The sequence below is a fragment of the Anopheles maculipalpis genome, chromosome 2RL (assembly GCF_943734695.1).
Source record: "Anopheles maculipalpis chromosome 2RL, idAnoMacuDA_375_x, whole genome shotgun sequence".
Taxonomy (NCBI): Eukaryota; Metazoa; Arthropoda; class Insecta; order Diptera; family Culicidae; genus Anopheles; species Anopheles maculipalpis.
In genome coordinates this window covers 67622742-67643386 of record NC_064871.1, presented here as the reverse complement: position 1 = coordinate 67643386, position 20645 = coordinate 67622742, and the positions used below count along the sequence as shown (strand labels likewise).

General features: G+C 39.5%; 3 protein-coding genes across 6 annotated transcripts in view; 2 read left to right on the top strand and 1 right to left on the bottom strand.

Annotated features, from left to right (window-relative positions):
- Window positions 1-20645, bottom strand: part of LOC126568810 (exportin-2) — a 487296-nt gene that overhangs the window by 147397 nt on the left and 319254 nt on the right. The window lies entirely within an intron of this gene.
- LOC126568794 (chromatin-remodeling complex ATPase chain Iswi-like) overlaps window positions 1-20645 on the top strand; it is a 157806-nt gene that overhangs the window by 109835 nt on the left and 27326 nt on the right. The gene's annotated exons all lie outside the window — the stretch shown is intronic.
- On the top strand, window positions 15124-18044 carry LOC126556253 (elongation of very long chain fatty acids protein 4-like). The gene is made up of 4 exons (XM_050211479.1): window positions 15124-15308; window positions 15376-15538; window positions 16465-16636; window positions 17698-18044. Exons 1-4 carry the CDS (start codon window positions 15124-15126, stop codon window positions 18036-18038), a joined length of 861 nt encoding a protein of 286 aa, XP_050067436.1. The 3' UTR covers window positions 18039-18044.

Genomic DNA, 20645 nt, shown 5'->3' with positions numbered 1-20645 from the left:
GAATGCAAATTTGTTCTGCCGCCGAAGAAAGTGACCGACGGCTGGACCGATCTGTGTAATCGCCAGTCCTTTCGAGAGGAGAAAACAGAGCGAATTCCACTCGATGGTGTGAGCGAGTGCAAGTGCACCATGTGTTGAAGAGTGAAGGAGCGTCAACGAAGCATTTGTTTGTGTTTCACCCGCACGCATCGTGCTGCAATTCGATGCAGGCGAGGAAAACATAAATATTGTTTCATGTAGCTGCTCTCATTACTATGAAAAGGAACTAATATGACACATCAGAAAAATTATTAAGCATGGTTTATTTAAATTTTAATTTTAGCTAAAAATACTAATAAAGATCCTACAGAAAATATCACTAAGAGCCAGCACGATTAATAGTGTTTTACACCTGCAATGAAGGATGATTTTGTTTTTAATTACCTTTTTCACCTGGTGCTTCAAAGCAAGTTCAACATGAACACGCCAATCTAACGTAATATTTTTTCCAGCTGATCCTCCACCAACAACTTTCCCTGTTTGAACAAATGACATCCACTTCCGGCGCGGCGATGAGTTTGTGTCGATCGTACGCCATCAAAAAGCGTCGTCAATTCAAAGAGGATTGAACAAAGGAAAGGACGGGAAAACCAGCACCCACCGAAGAGAAACGCTGCGAACGGGAACAATTGTCTGTTCGCTTGCATTGACTGCCGACCGAGGTAGTGTCTTGGGACTTTGCGGAGTTTCGCGAGGCAGTTTAACAATTCAAGTGCCTGCCACTACATCCTAGAGAAAATCACTCATCACAAACTTTGCTAATGGATCTGGTCGTGGTGCATCCAAACCCTGCTGCTGCTACCATTGCGTTTAGCTTTGGAAGTCAAAAGCACTGGTCAATTGAGCGACGATGACATGGCAGAAAGGATTCGGTTGATAGTTCATGGGAAAGCCCAAAGAAAGTATTTTTCGAGTAGAGGGTACCAAAAGAAATGAATAACATTCATGGAGTAACATGGTGTATCATTTGTCCAGATAATTTAAAATGAAAAACATGATCAGATTAGGTTCCAGTTCCAATACCATTTGAAAAGTGTAAAGATTATAAATTACCGCCCCCCGTAGTGAGGACTGATGGTCCAAGACTCATGGCCACAGAGGACCACCGGGGGAATCAGTGTGCGATATATCTCACATTTCGTGCGATCTAGAAGTCTTCTGGATTTCAGTAGACGGTGAAGCATTCCCATGGATATCGCTGCCATCGTTAAACGAAGTTATGATTGTCCCAAGATAGCAGAACTCCTCTACCATCTCCTCTCAGGTCCTCGCCGTCAACGTCATCTACTTCCTTACCAAGCTCTATTACGGGCCGATCCTTCGGCACGCAAGTATTTCGTCTTTGATCGCATTGATTTTATTTTTATAAAACATTGTTTATTTAAAACAACTTAAAAACTAGCTAACAAAAGAAAAGTGGCGTACATGTAGGGACGACGTACAGGTTTTACAAAGAACATTTAAGGATATTTTCATCAATCACAGCATTATTGTTTCCAACAATGTGGATAATGTAGTTTGCAAACAAACGTAGGATAGGAATTCTCTTACTTATGCTAATGTGACTTAAAATAGGTAAGAGGAGAGAAGGGTAGTTGAGGTTGTGGTTTTGAACAATGGCTTCCATAGCCTGCATCAGTATGCTCCAAGCACTAGACACCCTAGAGCACAGGGCAAACTTGTGCTCCAGAGTCTCTGGCTGGGAGCAGAATGAACAGGCTGAAGGAGGCCGATTCATCCTGTCGAGCAGCAGTCCGTGTCGCCCCTTGTTGTGCACCAGCATATGCAGCTACGAGCGTTGGTCGGAAGAAAGTCTTTAGCTGGTGACGTTTTTCCAAATCCATCGCCAATCGACCATCATTTGCCGCAAACTTTTGGTTGTGACTGTAGGTACCGGATGGTATCCGAGCTGCTGGATTACCGCCCGAAGGCACGGATACGTTGTGGCAATGGAGCCTATATTCGGGGGATTCCCAGCACACGATCATCAATCCAATTCTTGCTGCTTCACGTTTCAGTCGGGTGTACGCCTCGCACACACTTTCTCTGTCGTCTAGTCGATGTCGTCCGCGAAGCCAAGAATTGAATTGAAGAGACTGGCAGAGAATCGAGCCACAGATGTCGTGAGAAAGTACTAACAAAATTACTCTCCATTGAGCTGTAATTCCGCATTACCTCGTAGTGATTACTAAGGAGCTGTAACCTATTAAGAGAAATACGTGTGCAACATAAGATACTTGATTAAAAGTTTCTTCGTTTTTTGATATCTTGAGTAACATCAATTCTTCTTCTAGGCCTGCTCAGGGCTGAGCACATCGCGTAGACGTGACCAGGTCGTCAATCTGTTTCCAGGAAACTTGGTCTAGGGTTGTAGTCCTCCAAGCACGGCTTTGGCTTTGACTCCACTTGATGTCCGGTATCCCCATCATCCCCAATCTTTGCATCTTGCCAAGAGGTTGGTTTTCACCGTATTCCCATATTGTACCGCTCTGCATCTTGCCAAGAGGTTGGTTTTCACCGTATTCCCATATTGTACCGCTCTGTACTAGTGATGAGTAAATTGGAAAAAGTAATGGAATCGATTCCGAATGACTCTACCAATTTTGAAAGCTGTTTCGGAAGGTAGGTGCAATATTGCGAGTTCAGAACCCTCCGGAATCGTCGGAGCCTTCGGGAGCCGTCCGGAGCCGTTTTTAGTCGTCAGAAACGTCCGGAGCCATTTGGAGCCGTCCGGAGCCGGTAATCGACAGTTCTGAAAACGTCGAATTAGTTGGAGCTGAAATGAATTGGAATACATTGGTACTCTATCATGTATTCGGACGGCTCCGACGGCTCCAACGGCTCCAGCTGCCGACTAGCAGCTCTGAACGGCTCCTGATGGCTCCCATGGCTAAAAACGGTTCTGGACGGCTCTGGACGGTTCCAAGTGGAACGATGGTTTTAATTTAGCCGGATCCGTAGTCGGAGTTGCGATGCTCGTAATTAGTTTGGAGCCGTGGACGCGGTTCCGAGAACCCATAGTGACGGGTACGCCCACGGCGTTAGTGTCCTTCAAGGGGAGTAGGATTCGGACGGATTATCGAATATTATATAATGATATATAATACTTTTCAGGCGGTCCGGAGGCCGATGTGGTAACAGCCCCTGTCTTCACACGGCAGAAGCGGGTATCGAAACTGTTCGACTAACTGACGCAGAATGGGTAAAATTAAGTCAAGAAAATCCTAGATAAAGTGATAAAGTCAAAAAAGATTAAGAATGCTTTCCAGGTGGATCATGTGTGCAACAGAAAACCTAGAATTAAATAATTATTAAAACATTGGTCCTCTCACTAAACTCCTTTTCCTGTAGCTGAAATTATCTGCTAAACTAATTCTACAAATTGTTAGATCAGTGCAAAACAAAACACATCACACAGCAGCTAATGCACCTGTGCGCATCATCCCGTTCTCGCCGTAATTGCTTTGCATTTAACCTTTTGCACTTGATGCGCATTTTATTGAACCAATCTCAGCCTCTGATTGGCCTTTCACGATACAACCGTCACACACTCACTCGGTTGCACTTGAACTTCCGAACTTGCAAATCCTCTGGTCCACCCTCTTCTTTCTTCATAAGCAACTACATTCTCTGCCGTCCAAGGGACGAGCAGGGAGAGAGCGCGAGAGAGGGAGAGAAAGGACGCTTTAAGAAACATTGAAAGAGAAGCTGTACTATCGAAGGTGTCTCTTTCCGAATTGTACTGCACAGATGCACAAATGCACCGTGAATGGTGTGCCTCGACCCACGCCCGTTAACCACCCATCAATCACTGACCCGGCCGCCGCCCGTCGGTGCCTGAAATGGAGAACTACAAATTGCTTCGCTGCTGTACCTTTTGGAGCCAGCGATTTCCTCGACCCCACCGACAGATGGTTCAAGTGCGGTGGCAAAGGAATCGATTTCGATCGTGACGCGTGCAGCGAATGGAATTATTTGTCTCTACCGTAATACAGGCGCCCGAGGGCGCATTAGGTGGAATGTGTCATTGAGTTGGACGGCAGAAGAAGGATGACCGTTCATCAATTCGTAGTTAATTAGCTATCATTCATTCATTTATCATTTAGCAAGAAATGGTTAGATGCACTTAATGTTAAGGAAGGTTGATTTTTATTCGATTTCAAATGTTAATAAAAACGAAGAGAATATTTTAATATTTTCATTCAAGTTTTATTAAACTTAAAAGTTAAACATTCTTTTGATAAAGCAAAACCTCAATCACTCATTTGTTACTCTTCCTGAATGGCGTTCGGGTTTCTATTGACAAACAATAGCCACAAATGTTCATTTCCTACATTTCATGATGTGTTCTCCGATGAGGAAGAGATATTTAGACGTTTCCTTTCGAGTAGACAATCAACCGTTGACCACTACCGTCAGTGTGGACCTGGCCCAGGGCAGGAAACACAAAGCCACACCAGCCAGCAGCATCTTATGATGGACAGCATGTTTTGTATTTCTGACATAACGAGCGCCAACATACATTGTGCACATACTGGGCGGTGCACCGATCATAACCATTTCCATTCAAGGTAGATCAAAATAGTCCCTTTTTGTACGTTTTTGTGTCCCACGTGTTGGTGGTTTCCACAGCATTTTTAAGCCACCTGCTGCTACCGAGGCCAGCTTTTACACCATTTTCCATTACTTTCTTTTGATGTTGTCTATCCACGTAAATAGACAAATCGAAAACCAAGCAGTTCGTTCGTTGCTTACCGCTCGTTGAAGTTATTTGTTGTTATGATTAGGCTGCCCATAACGCATGCGTACAAAAAAAAAAAAGCTGAAGGTCGACCACTAGGACTGGACAGGAAGATAAAAATTACCCTTATGCTTCGATTAGCGTCGAAACTGTCATTAATCGAGCCGTAATCTCGAAAAGCATCAAGCCCTCTTCCTCCTTTTGCATCGTCCACTTGCATAATGCACCACAGTGCGTCTCCGTGTACGTGGTGCGGAGTTTTTGTGTGTGCAACTTCATTGCAACTGCAACTTCATTACGTTTCTTTCAAACGGTTCATCTTCTGTTTGCAACTCTTCTAATGCTTTCGGATTCTCTAGAAACGAAACAGCAGTAACCTTGCCAGTAGATAACCTTTAATGCAGATTACGAAGAACCGCATGCCTTCAACGCACGCGGGTGTACCGTCTGGTGTACTGCCGGCACTGTTGATGAAGGTATTTAGTGATCATTTGCCTGCTTCCTTCACTCGATCCTGCTCGGATAATGATAGCGCACACCGGCCACGTAGTCCTTCAATTAAAACAATACGTACAACATGTTACCGGTAACGTTGTGCGCTTGTATCGGTTGCTGAGTGTAACCAGCAAGGAATGGGCATAAGCAAGATTATAAACACGACGAAAAAAAACTCCGCCTTCGCATCAAACCAGTTCCGCCATCGACGATCGCGAACTCTCACCACCACCAGCGCGTAGAAACAAAAACGTTAGTCAAACTGCATTCAAGGTAATCCCGATATCAATCAGAACCTCGTCAAACGATGTACAGCATCGGTTGATCATGGCTAGTTATGGTGTTCTGTGTTTTTGTATGCTATGTTTTTGAATTAAATTTTTTTTTCTGTCTTAAGAATAGTTATTTGTAACATTTTTTTAAATTTTGGCAAATTACCACTTGATCTTCCCTTAAATTTCCGTAGGTATTCCTAACACTTGATGTATTATTTTCACTTATTTTATTACAGTTTTTGTATCAAATTTTCAAACTGCTGAAAACTGTCTGCTGAAACTGTCTGAAAACTGACACCAATTTCCTTTTATTCCTGTTAGTTAATAATTAATCATTAATAATTACGTCTAGTATAAAACTTGAGGTAGAAACTTGAGGTCCAAAATTATTCTTCTTTCGTTCTTTATTTTTAGTTTCGGGTTTATTTATCTACCGACCTATAGAATTTGTTCCATTTTGTATTGTTTATCTTTCAGTTTGTTCATATTTTAGTTAGATTAATCTTTGTTCTGAATTTATCTTCCATTTTAATGTATTTAATTCTTACTAGTTTTATCTGATCTTTTTTAATTGTCAATTTTTTTAAAGAATTTTCGTTTGTTACCAGAAACGGTTCCTTTAGTTTTCTTTCAGTTGTTTATGTTATTTAGTTCTAGATTCATTTTAAGACAATGCCATTTAAAATTTTCTAATAAATTGATCATTATTTAATTTTTTTCTTCTTATTTTAAGTATGAAAGCTAGCGCCATATTGTCCATTGAGTATTTTTAGTTTTGTACTTCTTTATGAATCTTCTTAATATAATAATAATGCATCCAATCTTATTCTATTATGATAAAGTTATTATATTTTTTCTGTAGACAATTATGTATAAAAAATAATCTCAAATCAATTATTAATTTCTGTTTTTTTATTTTTTTTCAGCGTATAATTTTACTTTTCATGTACATCAATCCTTTTAACTATTTTGTCACTGTTTTTGGTCTTTATCTTGATCAATCTTTTTAAATTTCCGTATTTCTTATGTGTTTTTTCCTAATTTGACAATTGTACTTCAGTATAGTTTGTTAAGCCTAGTTTGCTGTGCAAAAGTTTTCTTTTTTTTTTATTTGTATTAAATTGTTTATCACAAGAGTTATATTTTACAAGAATTTGTAAGCCTTTTTTTGTTCGCATGTTCTCATGTCTTATTTGGAAGAGAATTACCATCCACTTACAGAAATATTTATGACCACTTAAATGCAAAATATCAATCCATAGCGAAGGCATGCCATAATTTACATACCTCCTCAAAAGGATTTCAGATGCTCACATGTTTGCTTGCCAACGCCATTTATTTGCCGTGTGTTTAACCTGCCACACTCATCGACGGCTCAACTTCTTCTCACGTCATTGCTAACGATAATCTGTTATTTACGGTTCGTGGAGAAACTTTTCGAAACGTTCGACACTGCTTCTACTTCTTCTTCTTCCACCCGTGCTCCGCCTCATCGGACCTCAGGACGCAATGGTCAAAGGGCAGGGCGATAAAGTGAAACGATACCACCGGAACCTGTCGACGAATTTTTGATGCGTAAGATTTATCGGAACTGAGCGTCCAGAAACCACTTTCTTCCTGTTGCCGTGTTTATAGCGATAACCGGTAAATGATTAACCAACGCAGGATTCGGCTAAACATGGGTTGACACAATAATTATTTAGCTGTTAATGTTTAAGTTTATAATTATTTACCACACGGGTGTTAAAAATTAAAACGGCGGACTATAAATTACACACAAGAAAATTATTTGAATTTAAAGTTCCTGCGTTTGGGATGAGTTTCATTGGTTTTATTGGAATGTGCCCTCCTTCTAGGAAGTCTCCCTTAAGAAGAGAAATGTAATAAAACACAATACAATTCAACTCGTAAATAAAACAAAGCAAAACTTCAACGAAGATGGCTCCAAATGCCACACGGTCCATCTGCCGGAGCGAATCCATCTTCGCTACGCATCATTGCAACAGGCAGGGAAGAATGCACGATTTCTTTTGCCCTCTGACACACCGGTTTTTGCTAATGATGTGGCGCAGTGGAAACCAAAAGCCTGAGGAGACACGAGTTTCACCGTCTTTTGCACTGCCGCTTTAGGTCCAATCCTGCATCCTTCTGCGATGTACGAGCTGTGGCATGTAAAGCGCGCGCGTGGCAAGAGGCGTAAACTGTGAAATTTTCACTTTCGTTCCGTTTTGCAGGTTTAATACGGGCTTGAAAGAATGAGGGGGAAAAGGACGAATGAAAAGCATTACGGCTGAAATCACAACATCGAACTTACTTGTTATTATTTTTAATTAGAGATATAGAAGAATACGATAACATTTCATTACAAAAGGCATGAAAATAGTTTATAAAGAAGAATTTCAAATATTTATGACAGATATTATTATTCACGAAAACAAAAAGAAAATAAGTTGGATACATTTTCGACAGAGTTAATCAAAAATTGATCATGCTCGATTGTGCATCCGGATTGCGTGCGCCGATTCTTGGTCGTTAATATTTGCCCGATCCATTACTCACACCCCTTTATCGACGAATAGCATGCAGATCGAACGACGAGACCGACGCCTGTTTCCTGTACCCCCAATCCCTTCAGACTGTTCATTTTCTATAAATGTTTTAATTTTGTGCGAAACATCCTCAATCACAACGGGCCATCAACTGCGTCTCCATTAGCGGCGAAGAGGACAGAAGGCGGGAAGCTGGAAGAAGGATCGTGAACTTTCTTTTTTAAACACATGCTTTATGTCATCGATTTTTGCCCAGCGGTGGTTCCGCGATGGCGATCAAATGAGTGGTGTGGGAGAAAATTTCGCTTTTACAGCCTTTACCAGGTAAAGGCTTGGCCAAGGTTGTTGCATGTTATTATGAGTTTTGAGAGCTTTAATATAAGCAATAAGGAAAGGGGATGATAACAAGTATGGGAGTGACTTCTATCTCCATTGGGATATGAAAATGGTAAACTAAAAAGGAAAGACCGTGAAACTTCTAGTACACAAAGCCTTCCGCACCCGCGATCACAAGTCATGAGAAGAAGGCGTTTAGAATAAACGCTTCTCGATCAAAATTAATAACAGCGACATTGTGCATTATCCACCGTGTATCTCTAATATCCATCTGGGTCAAAGTGAACAGGTATAAGAACAAAGTGTTCAAGTGTAAAGGGCACACACCGCATGCGGTCAATCGTCCTTACTAGGAAGGGAGTCGAAGCGCTGCCAACCGGTGGGAAGCTGTTTAATTACGGGGGTTTTCGTTGTAGAATGCGGACAGGCTTAATTTGCTTGTCAGAACCGGTTGCAATAGATTCTAGGAAATTCTTCCTACCTCGTTCATAACTATCGTCTAGCACGAGGAAGAAAGTGAACACTTTGTTAAATAATTGTTCCTTTTTGCAAAGTAATAATAGTACGGTGTATGAGAAAGAGTGATAATTGAATAGTTGAATTTTGCAACTTAATTAAATGTCAGTGAAATTATTTATGCAAGTAAAACATGCTTTACTTTCATGGCAATAAAGAAAATCTGCTTAAGATTGCCTACATCCAGGAGTTTTCGCAATTCACGAACTTCTACAACAGTTAAATCGACTCCAACTTCAAATGTTATATTAAATAAATTTAATATATTAATTGAACGCTAAACCTTTTTATACGTTCACTCTAGTTTCGGTCTTAAATTAAAAGCCCGTCATAGCTGTCAGTCTTCACACGGCAGAACCGGGGTACAAATCCCGTCCGGATCGTTCTCCCGCAGTGAGCCCTGACTGTCCACCAACGTTGTATTATCAGCAAGTCTAGCAAACCCTCCGAACCTAAAAGACAGAAATGGCTCTCATTGTTTCGAACGAAAAGCAGGATATTAGGTCTGATTATCTCTAACAAAAGGAAAAGTCTCAAGACAAGCTTGTCAATAGAAACGGAATAATAAATTTGCATTATGAAGCCAAATAAAAAAAAGAAATGAAATGTTCTTGTTACAGACAAGTTACGTTAAGCAATTTTTTTCGTTAAATCTTCAAAATCAATCTGTCAAAGTGATGAAACCAACAAAAACAAAGCCAAAGTATAAACAAATGTTCTTCTTGAGAAGATATTTTGTGTTCTACCTGATATGTTGGTATCAAAATGATTTTTCAAATCATGTGAGCGATGATAGTGATGATGAACGAACGGAAGTTTTTGATAAACAACATCGGCTGCTTCGTAGTATGATCGATCCTTTGGAACTAACCAATCGAGCGTGAGTTTATCTTTTGACTTTTGTGTAAAACCTTTTTGATATGTTCTAGTGGTTGTTCTTTTCAGATTTAAGAAAAAAATTCGTATCGAAGGACATTTTCCTCCATATTCTTAATGAGATTTTGCCAAAGTTTCCGCCTGTTAGGGCAAAAGGACTCACCCCAAAAGAAATGTTGGCTGCTAACCCCCCCCCCCCCCCCTGCGGTTTCTTGCGGAAGGGAGTTACCAAAATGGAACCGGGAAAGATTTAAATATATAATATATAATTTAAATATAAATATATAAAAAAAGTATAATATACTTTTTTCGAGGCATTTACCAAGTGTTTAAATATTTTGGAAGAAACGTTGGCGCCCAAATACATTTCATTAGAAATGGAACCAATTGAGCAGCAAGATGTCCGATGATTCTTTATTTCCCGTCCTTTCTGACCCGCCTTTTCGGGAAGATCCTTTCTGAAGTAAAATACACACATTTTGATTCGAACTGCACAAAAAAAAAACGAACTGAAAACACACATGAACGAGTGAGTTTGACCTTTCCGTTTCAAATAGCTGACGGAACACAATTTGACAAATATGAGTCTCCGTTTCTGCTAGAGAATACAAATTCTTGACAGTGTACTTGTAAGTTTCAGTTTCGTAAAGTTTTTTTTTCCAACAGACAACACAAACGGCTGTCATAATTCAAATTTTCCGTTTTTGATAACTTGTCTTGACAATTTGCATGTGGTAATTAGGCCTATTGTTTGATACGTTGAATTACCCTTAAGGTTAAGTTGATTGTTTGGTAATGAAAAACATTTAGGCAGAATAAGAATTTATATTTCATTATTGTATGGTCTTACAGACACTTCAGCAATAGTTTTCAAGCTATTTTGTGCATAACGACAAGAAAGAACAACCACGAGAATAGATTTCTGCTGATGAAGTTTCCTCAAACACTTCTCAAAGATTCTCTTAGTAAATTGTCAACAACTGTGGACGATCCTACGTTGCTCTAAACAATAGATTTTTTTTGTGTGTTAAGATTATGAGACTCTTGTTTCAGTCTTGGAACGCTGCCTAATTTTGATCCACAATCTTCATGCTGGAAAAACTATCTGCTTTAGTACACTCTAATGACTCCTCTTCTGTTACAGTTAAATTTAAAGATGTGCGAAGTGGCAATATTCAATATTTAGGCGCTGAGGATCGATACAATGTACCAGATTATGGTAATAAATATGGTAATGACGTGATATTCTGTCAACTGTCTTTCGACCTTTAATAGCGACAGAACAAATATCAAATCGGAGAAAGGAAGGAACTACAATGAAATAAAGTCTGGTCAGATGATCCAACAAATCGCAAACGGTTTGCAATGTCTCACTGAACAGGCGTTTTATTGCACATGATTTTAAGATGATGATCATAATAAGAAATTGACCATAGTATTTGCAAAATGGTTGCATCACTACAATGTATAAAATAATCAAAATGTAAAAAACAATTATAATGCAAACCTATCCAAAATCTAATCGCTATAATGTATGCGCTATACTTAATCATTAGACTCAGCAAAACACTTCGCGAAACACTTAACCTCTGGCTCTACTCTTTAGTATGCGTTTAGATTTTGTTTTGTATCTTCAATTCTTCGCACACACACACACACGATGGGTGATCGCAACTCGACTTTACATCCCAGACAGTAAATGACCTGCTTAACTGAAGACACTGTCGCTACAGTTAAATAAATAAAGCATAAGATTTCCAATTCAAAAATAAAAGCCACATGGTTAACCTCGATTAACTGCCGGTTGGTCCGGATGTTCATCATTCTTCGATGTGTGATAAGTATCAGGATCTTGTACTGATTTGTATGATTATACACTGCTAGGTGCTAGGTTGCTAGGTGAGGCTGTTTATCGATGGCCATCACTCGACACTTTCGCTAACTGCATCGCTCTCAGTAGAAGATCACGAATTAATCACTTAAAATGTGCACAAACATCACACATTTGACTATTACTACAGCTGGTACAGCAATTATCAACAAAATTGTTTGGCACGGTTCTGTCACGTCGTTCCAAACTTCACCTGTGGATGTTACTATTATTTGACTTACTCTCTTTGTGTTTGCCAGTATAAAGCAACTCTAATGTGAGGCGAACCCGTGTGCTTTCTATTGCTTTTGTAGGCAAAGAACATATTTGTTCGATAGAAACCTGCATTGCCGTATGTGTCGCTTACACGTCGATATGCCAGCCCCAATCGGTTGCATCTTCCAACCAACAATTAACTGTTTTATGTGCATCGATCACACGCACCGATCGACTCCACCCAACTTCCCCCTTAGTTCGCTTGTGCCATCTCACTTACACAGCAGACCCGGCACTGAAAACAAGTGTCGTATGTCGTACGGGCGCAGGTCACGACACCATCGGCATCGTACTGTCCCGTTCGTGGACCCCTGTTGCAACGGGGTACGGCCGTATGGCATTGCGCGTGCAGAAACGAGAGGTTGCGCTTTGCAAAGTGCAAAAATAATAATGCATCGATCAGGGAAAAATCGTACCCAGTTCGCGCTTTCCTGTCCACACGCGGGCTAACGGTGGCGTCATTGTTCCTACGCACGCCGAACCGTGCACCACGCGAGTGGCAGTTCACTGTTGGTACCTCGGGCTATCAGAAACGGACGCTTAACGGACAAGTCAAGTGTAATCGTGCAATTCGCTAGGATCGTTCGGAAGATCGAGAAAAGCTGCATGTTCTTGGCTCTTGGTGCATTACTCGACTTTGGCTAATCAAAAATCCCTTTCCTGCCGTGTGTGCTGGAAATGTTTACGCAGAGCGTTGCGTGTACGCGCGGGTGCTTAATAAACTGATGAAAACTATCGCAACATATTAGTGAAAAATATCGCTTGTGGATTTCAAAAATTCAAAACATCGAAACAAAAAAAAAACCGCTGCCGGCTCAACCACTCCAACAGTGTTCAATCGAAATTAGGTGCTCGTTCGCGTGTTTATTACAAGCAAACAAAAACTCCGATCACAGCAAAACGCGCCTGAAGTGATTCTCCAGGAAAAGTAAAATCGGAGGAAAAAAATTACAAAGAGCGCCAAATTCTTGCACGCTTGAACGCCAGAAAAGCTAGCACCGGGCGCAGGCAAAGTCGTCGTGGCATTGGCCGAAGCTGACGAAGTTTGCTGACCGTTTTTTGCTGTACCCGGTCGAGTGACGCTGAGAGTGACCGATTTTACACCGCCACTCTTGTGATTCAGTTAAAGTGAGTAGTGTTGATTAATTATTATTAACATGCGGTGAATTGGGAATAATGCCTTTTTAAAAATGGCTTTAGTTGAGATGGGTTCAATTCTGGAAACTGTCTGCCTGGACCGAACTGTCTTACAAGTGTGAACATGCTGGAATACTACTTTTGAATAGATTTGTTGAGATTTTTTTATTAAATTCGGGTTATTTTTGAATTTTTTCATTGAATTGATATGAAACAATAGCGGATATACAACTACAAATAAGTTGTTATGATTGGAACTTATTGTGTAGGCTAGAAACTTTATAAACTTCGTCATAACTTGGAATAAATTGTACTTTGTGATTTTATTTTAATATTGCTGTTTGTTGACGCAAAGGCGTCAAACATATGAAAAAATTGTTAAGAGTATAAAACTCAAAAAATAATGAATTAATGCTTTGAACGGTATTTTTAATATAAAAATACTATTAAAAATTACATCGATTTTCTTAAAGCCTTTAAAGTCTATCTCAATCGAACACTAATCACAATATTTTTATTATGTCCAATTAATTTATTGGAAAAATACAATTCCAAATGCTGGGATAAATCGTCGTAGATGACGAGTGATGCTGATAAAAAAAGTCGCAGCTAATTAATTAAAAAGGCAAAACGGCGACGTGCCGCCGTACTGTATAATAAATAAATAATTAATTAATTAAAAACAAACGAGCGAAGAAAATAAAGAAAAAAGTAACCGATAAGTATTAAAAATAATATTTATTTACAATTGATTATGACGGTCCAATGCCGTATTGTCATTAAAAATAATAAAATGAACTAAAAATCTATTTTTTACGATTTTTTATGTATTAAAATAATAAGATAGACAATACGGCACTGGACCGTCATTATTAATTATAAATAAAAAAAAATCAGATATAAGGTACTTAAACCCTTTAAAATGCTTTTATTTTGAAATGCCAAGAAATTGTTAATTAAAAAAATTGAAAAGTAAATAAATATGGTAAATATCTAAACCAAAGCAATAAAAAATAAGATAAACAATTAGTATGACCTAGAAGGTCGTTAAGCCTAGAAAAATTAAAAATTAGCAAAATACGATCTACAACTTAATATAGATATAGATATTCAAATAGATACAAATATAGATAAATTAAAATATTTTCTGCAAAATAAAAACAATTGACGTTTGAAGCTGCAAATATTCTGAAAAAACACAACGGAACAGAAAAAAAAAACTGCAAAAGAGACACTAAGTTTTGTATGATTTGTAAATGCAATGTAAATCCTTTCTGTTCTAGAAATATTGGTAATATTTGTGTTCACTGATTAAACATGACCATTCTTTGAAAGATTTGAATTGTATGGAAAATTCTCTTCAAACGTAAACCTATGAATCTTACATCAAATCCACTCCAAAACGACCACTTTAAATCTCCATTTACGCCAAAGAAGATAATATAGCGTTACTCACATAGCTATGTAAGTCTTTTTTTATAATTTCTCAAAAAACACGTACAATCATGGTAGAATAGTAGACTTCGGTACGATGATTATTAAGAACCAATATTTGATTGTTTGATTTGATATTTATTTTAAAACGGCCGTGTGAGACCTCCGTGAAGCGGGACTAGCCAACAAGTGCCAGGAACATGCAATTAAACGCGAAAACGCAGATAGCAGGACTATCTCAGACACTGAGATAAATAAGACTTTGTGTTAATTCTGAGTGAAACGCTAATAATAATTGATAATAACGTCAGAAATGTATCTCTTTGAATAATACATATAATGATCATTCAAAAATAGGTCTGTAAGTGGATGTTACCACAACCTGGTTTCTGGTTAGACACATTAGTCCCATGAATTTTAATTAAATTAAAAAAGTCTACTCTATTACTCTACTGGTAATTACTAAATTCCCTCTTTCTACAACATGCTTATTCATTCCTCACAGGTAACTTGTTTTGGTGAAATACACCCACACCTTACACTATTCCTATTAACGACGCGAACCTCATCGATACCACCATGACCTCCACCAACATCAGTGAAAGCATTCCGTTCTACGATGTGTTCGGTTACTACGAATGGACGCTAACCCTCGCAGATCCCCGCACGAAAGGCTGGCCAATGGTAGACTCACCGATTCCTACCCTCACAGGTGTCTGCATATATCTGTTCCTCGTCTGGATTGGTCCCAAAATCATGCGCGAGTAAGCATCTGGCAACACTATTTGCTTGAGGATCATTTCAAAAGATAATCTCGTTTTTTTTTTCTAGCCGGAAACCGTTCGATCTTACCACCTTCCTGGTGCCGTACAATTTGGCTATGGCTCTGCTGAATCTTTACATCTGCCTGCAGCTTTTCATCGGATCAACCATGCGTCGGTACAGCTACATCTGTGAGCCCTGCCGGCAAAGTTTCCATCCTGCGGAGCTTCGTGTAAGTATAGCATTCCTTCAATCTCGTCCCCAAAACTGGCCAGCGCATGTATCCGGTATTTTATTGGGCTCATTTACGAGTTGAGTCGCGATGCCATATAAGGGCTTTTTCGTCTTGGACATCGATCTACAGGGCAGCAGTTATCAAAGACAGCGATCACAAAAGAGTTGTCCGGTTGTGAGATCGTGCCGACAAATTACATCTTCCAAAACTGTCGCACCGCTGACTGAGCAAAGCGAAAGCTCTTAATTATGGTTCCTGTTCTCGTCCCAGATTCATCCCTCTGACCCGGCAGAAGGACATGGCCCAGTTGACGGCCGAGTGAAACGAGTGAATGATTTATCAATTTATCCGCCCCGAAAAAGTAACAACCATGAAGCCCTTTGATATACATTTACCATGCTGGTTGATGTTTTCTTTTGATTTATCTTAACTGCTTCATGTCCCATTCCAGAGAGGTTTTGGAACTCAGTGAAACCGTTCAACTACGCCTTATCTTCAAACTCTTTTCGTTGCGTCTTCGTCAGAAACTAATATTCTTTACTTTTTTCCACCAACAAACCGGGATCTTCCCGAGTGCAAGTGAATCGCCCCGGGCGTACACTGGTACCTCGGTTGAACCTTTTTTTAAATCCAGACAATGCGGAGATTTCACTTTCGTTGGCAAACCACGACACGTGAGTTTGCGGTTTTTGTTTTTTCCCTCCATTGATTCAGAGATCCTGACGGATGTTACTGGTGTCATGGTACGATCAGCTGGTCCGGTGCATCGGTTTCTCTTTCGGTAACTGCAATTTCATCTCTTCTTCGGTCCATTATTCATTGCTCGATGCAATCAATGTCGATTGGAATTTATTACCCCCGCTGGCTGACTTTACTCAATACAGAGCTTCTTAATGCGGTTTACGGGTTTTCTTCCATTGCAGATTGTCGATGCCGTCTGGTGGTACTATTTCTCCAAAGTGCTGGAATTCTCGGACACATTCTTCTTCATACTACGCAAGAAGGATAATCAGTTGACGTTCCTGCACGTGTACCATCACAGCACGATGTTCTCCTTCTGGTGGATCGGTGTTAAGTGGGTTCCCAGTGGAAGCAGTAAGTATCTGCTTACATATTAACTTAGATGGTCCCGTCGACTGCTTAAGCTATCTCAATCTTTGTAGCAAATAGGGACAGCTCTATTAGTCAAGCTCAGTTTAAGCCTCTGTCCGAAGGATGTCCTGTAAGACTTTTGGTACTGTTTTCTTGACCTTAAAATTCCACCTTAACTTAGGGAACATAAGTACGAATGCGATGATGGAGTCAATTAATAGCTTTTAGGATTCTTCATAAACGAGTCGTGATCGTCGAGTCGAGTCGTGTCTTATTACTCAAGATAGGTGAAATTAATATTACTCTATTTTTGTGTTTTTCATTATTGTTAGTAATGTCTCAGAGAGTTCTGAATTATTGTTATTACCCTTTACTCACTTTAAAAAATGGTATCTTGTTCTCACCTGCAAGTACATTGTAGAGGATGTTGAAGATATTGTTAACACCTTGTAGGACATTCGGCAAACCAAACTGATACTAATTATTCAGTGTCACTTAATGAATGCAACACAATCTTGACAAGCCACTTTACCATACCAAGGCACTGTAGTTATGTTTCAGTAGCTTCGACAACCATTAATCCTTCCTTTAACGCGTTCGCGAAACAAGAAAATGATTCCAGCGAACCACAGGTGGAATGACTCGTGCGGTACAACCACAAAGGCCAATGGATAAGAATAAGGTAGTCAAGTACATGGAAACCGATTAAATATTGAAGTGCTCACTACCGATAGTTATTTGTTAAAAGAAATGCTTCGTTAATGCTCATTCCATCTCCTTCAGTGACCGATGTTATTCAAGTCAGAGTTCACTTTACACGCATTTGCATTCATTGGGTTTTAACGTAAATGAATATAAATTGCACATCATTTGTATGGAAAACTCTCCCCTGCTATGCTTTTGGATAGCTTTATGAGTGGCACCAAATTCGCGGCATTTTGTTTTATGATACGATTTACTCTCTTATAATAAGTATAATTACAAGGAACCAAAGAAGCAGCGTGTGAACGATGCTTGTGCTGAGCCCGGAATAACATTTTCTTACCCGTTGCTCTCTTTCCCAGCGTTCCTTCCGGCAATGGTCAACTCCTTCATCCATGTGCTGATGTACACATACTACGGCCTCGCTGCAGTAGGTCCGCACATGAACAAATACCTCTGGTGGAAGAAATACCTCACGATCCTGCAGCTGATCCAGTTCACCGTGGCGATGATACTCGGCATCAATGGCATCATTACGGGCTGTGAATTCCCGCTCTGGATGCACTACACGCTGATCGGTTACATGATCTCGTTCATACTGTTGTTCGGTAACTTCTACGCCCAAGCCTACATGCAGGGTAAACCGATCCAACAGTTCGAGATCAATTGCATCGATATGGGTGCGATCAAAAAGTCCGAATAAGACCTAACCCTCCGCGCTAGGTTGTGCTGTGTCTCTGTATCATATAGTTCAGTTCTTACTACTCCAGTTTTTTTACGGTTTTTTTTTTTGCTGCATTTGTACATTTTCGCTCACGACGTATCATTCGTGAAAGGGGTGTTTTTCATCGCTAAGCCTTACTCTTTCTGCTCAAATTCAGCTTCGATTGTTATTAGGAAATAAAGTGAAACTCGAGAAGTATAGCATTAGTTTAGTGAAAATTTTGCCGTACTGGTGTTCTTACTACAATTTACCTCTGTTATGCCTTATCCGAATATTGTTGATTATTATATGTGAAGAAAATATTCTCCTGCATCTTTTATTTATACTGCGAGATATCTTGCCATCCTTCCAATTCTTAATTACACAACTTTATTGCACCCGTAGCTGGGTATTCAGTGCTACGCACGGGGATGCAGTAAGGGTCAGGATTCAAATCCTTGAGTGAAATACCTTCACTACCACCTGACAACTCTATTTCGTCTCAAATAATTATACAACCAATTTCTTCTTTTTCTTGGCTGAACGACCTGACGGTGACGCCGATCATCGAATGGTTTTCTAGACTTAGACGTAGTTGGATAGTCAGTCCTTACTTGGGGGGAACGGCCCAAATGGGGTTTGAGGTTTTGTCGTGTGAAGATCAATCAATCCACCAATTTAAGGCAAAAAGCGAAAATTTAAAACAAATCCCTAGCTCTCAATTCAGTCTCCTGCTCCGTAATGACCTCACAACCTTCCCTTCTACTAACTCTGATCGGGATAAAAAAAATAAAATAGAATAATCCGAACAATAGCTGTACAAAAGAATTCTAGTTGCAGTGCTCACATGCTTTGAGAGCACCTTATCCAAAGCATGGACCTTATCCAAAACTGACGAAACCCTTTTAGCTGCGTTCGAGGGGACGACAGTCCGAAATATTTTTGATCACACAAAGAATGTCAAGAGAAAGACACTGAACGATCCAGCCCATATAGTCGTTTTAAGCCGTACAAATGCACAAAGGAGTGATGGTGTTGATGTGTCCACGTCCGCCTAATAAGTAAGTAGGAAAACAATCCGATTTTTGGATCCCTGGACTGATCCGTATATGGCACAAAAATTTAGAAAAAATAATTTAGAATCCCAAGTAGGGAAGGCTACTTGGGACGGTCTCGTAATATAAATTGTTACGTTCATTTCGTTGTAATATAATAGAGCTCTAAACACGAAAAAAGGATTATAGTGCACGTTTTAATATTCTAATGGACTGATAAATGTACGAATAAAAAACCTACTTTGTGGTTTTATTGGAAGCTAGCTTCGATCGTTCCATTGAAGGAACGGAACGAACCTAATAGGTTCGGTACAAAGTTCTCGTCACTAGTTCCAAGCAATCAGAAATTTTACTTCTATAACGGTTTGGAAATTGGAAGATTAGACGCTGCTTTTTTAAAACAAAAATTGAATATTTTTCATAAGAGCAAGTTTTGCTGCTACCAATCTTAAAAAATTTGACAATACGACAACGTGCCGTAGTACTTTATTATAAATAAAAATACAATAAATATTCAAAAATTCATCCGAGAGCCACACATCAGAGCGGTGTGTGGTAAACTTTTTGAAAAGTACTTTTGCTTGGTCTTGTTCATTTCGTTAAGCAAAGCTAAGTTAAGCTTGGTCAACTGGGATACAAATGAACTCACTAGAATTATGCATACCACACAGTCAGTCCCTAAAAAGTGGGTTCCAGTTCCCAGCAAAGCTCTTATTGGTAAAAACTGCACCTCTTTAGCACCTGTTTTAGATAAAAGATTACATCATAAAGTTCACTTGCGTATACGTTTATCTCACCTAAGCGAATTTGTAACCGAATCGTACCTTATCTGTTGGCCTTATCTCGTCTTCTCCGGGTGTTTGTTTCTGCTGCTGCTACCAAAGGGTAATGAAGCGTTATCAAATTAAACAATCCTTTCATTCTTTGAACCATTGTGATTAGACTGGTCTAAAATATATTCGATTTCGGAAGAGTTGGTAAAGTTACAAATTCTCATAGCAAAAACATTTTTATTTTTAAAATCAACCATGCAAAATGTGCTTTCTACTGCGAAGGACGAACCCTGCATTTCAATTATCATGATCTTGACAGCTAACCGGGTTGTGAGGCTAAGGTCTATGCTATGGTCTATTGTTTCGGTATGATATTTTTTGTAACTTAATTTTCTGCAGCTATTTTGAACATCTTCTAAAGAAAAAAGCTTGAATTAATTATTTGAATAATCAATTTTGTATTTTTTTACCCCCAAAAGTCCTCCAACTAAAACTCAAAGTGACAGGTTGAATGCGTGAGAAGAATATTTCAACAGATGCGTGACTCACAACAAAAGCCACAGCTAGACCCGACCCACCTGTTGGTGCCCATCAGCAGCAGTAAATCAAACCAATAATAAACACTGCAGCTTTAGTGTGTGTGTGTGTGTTGTGTACTGTGTGTACTATTTCCTAAATATTTGAACCGGTCCTACCGGTCCCATATGTGTGGTAGCAAACAGGGGAAAATAAAACACAACCGGAGTGTGCGATCATTGGCACTAACTAATACCCTTGGC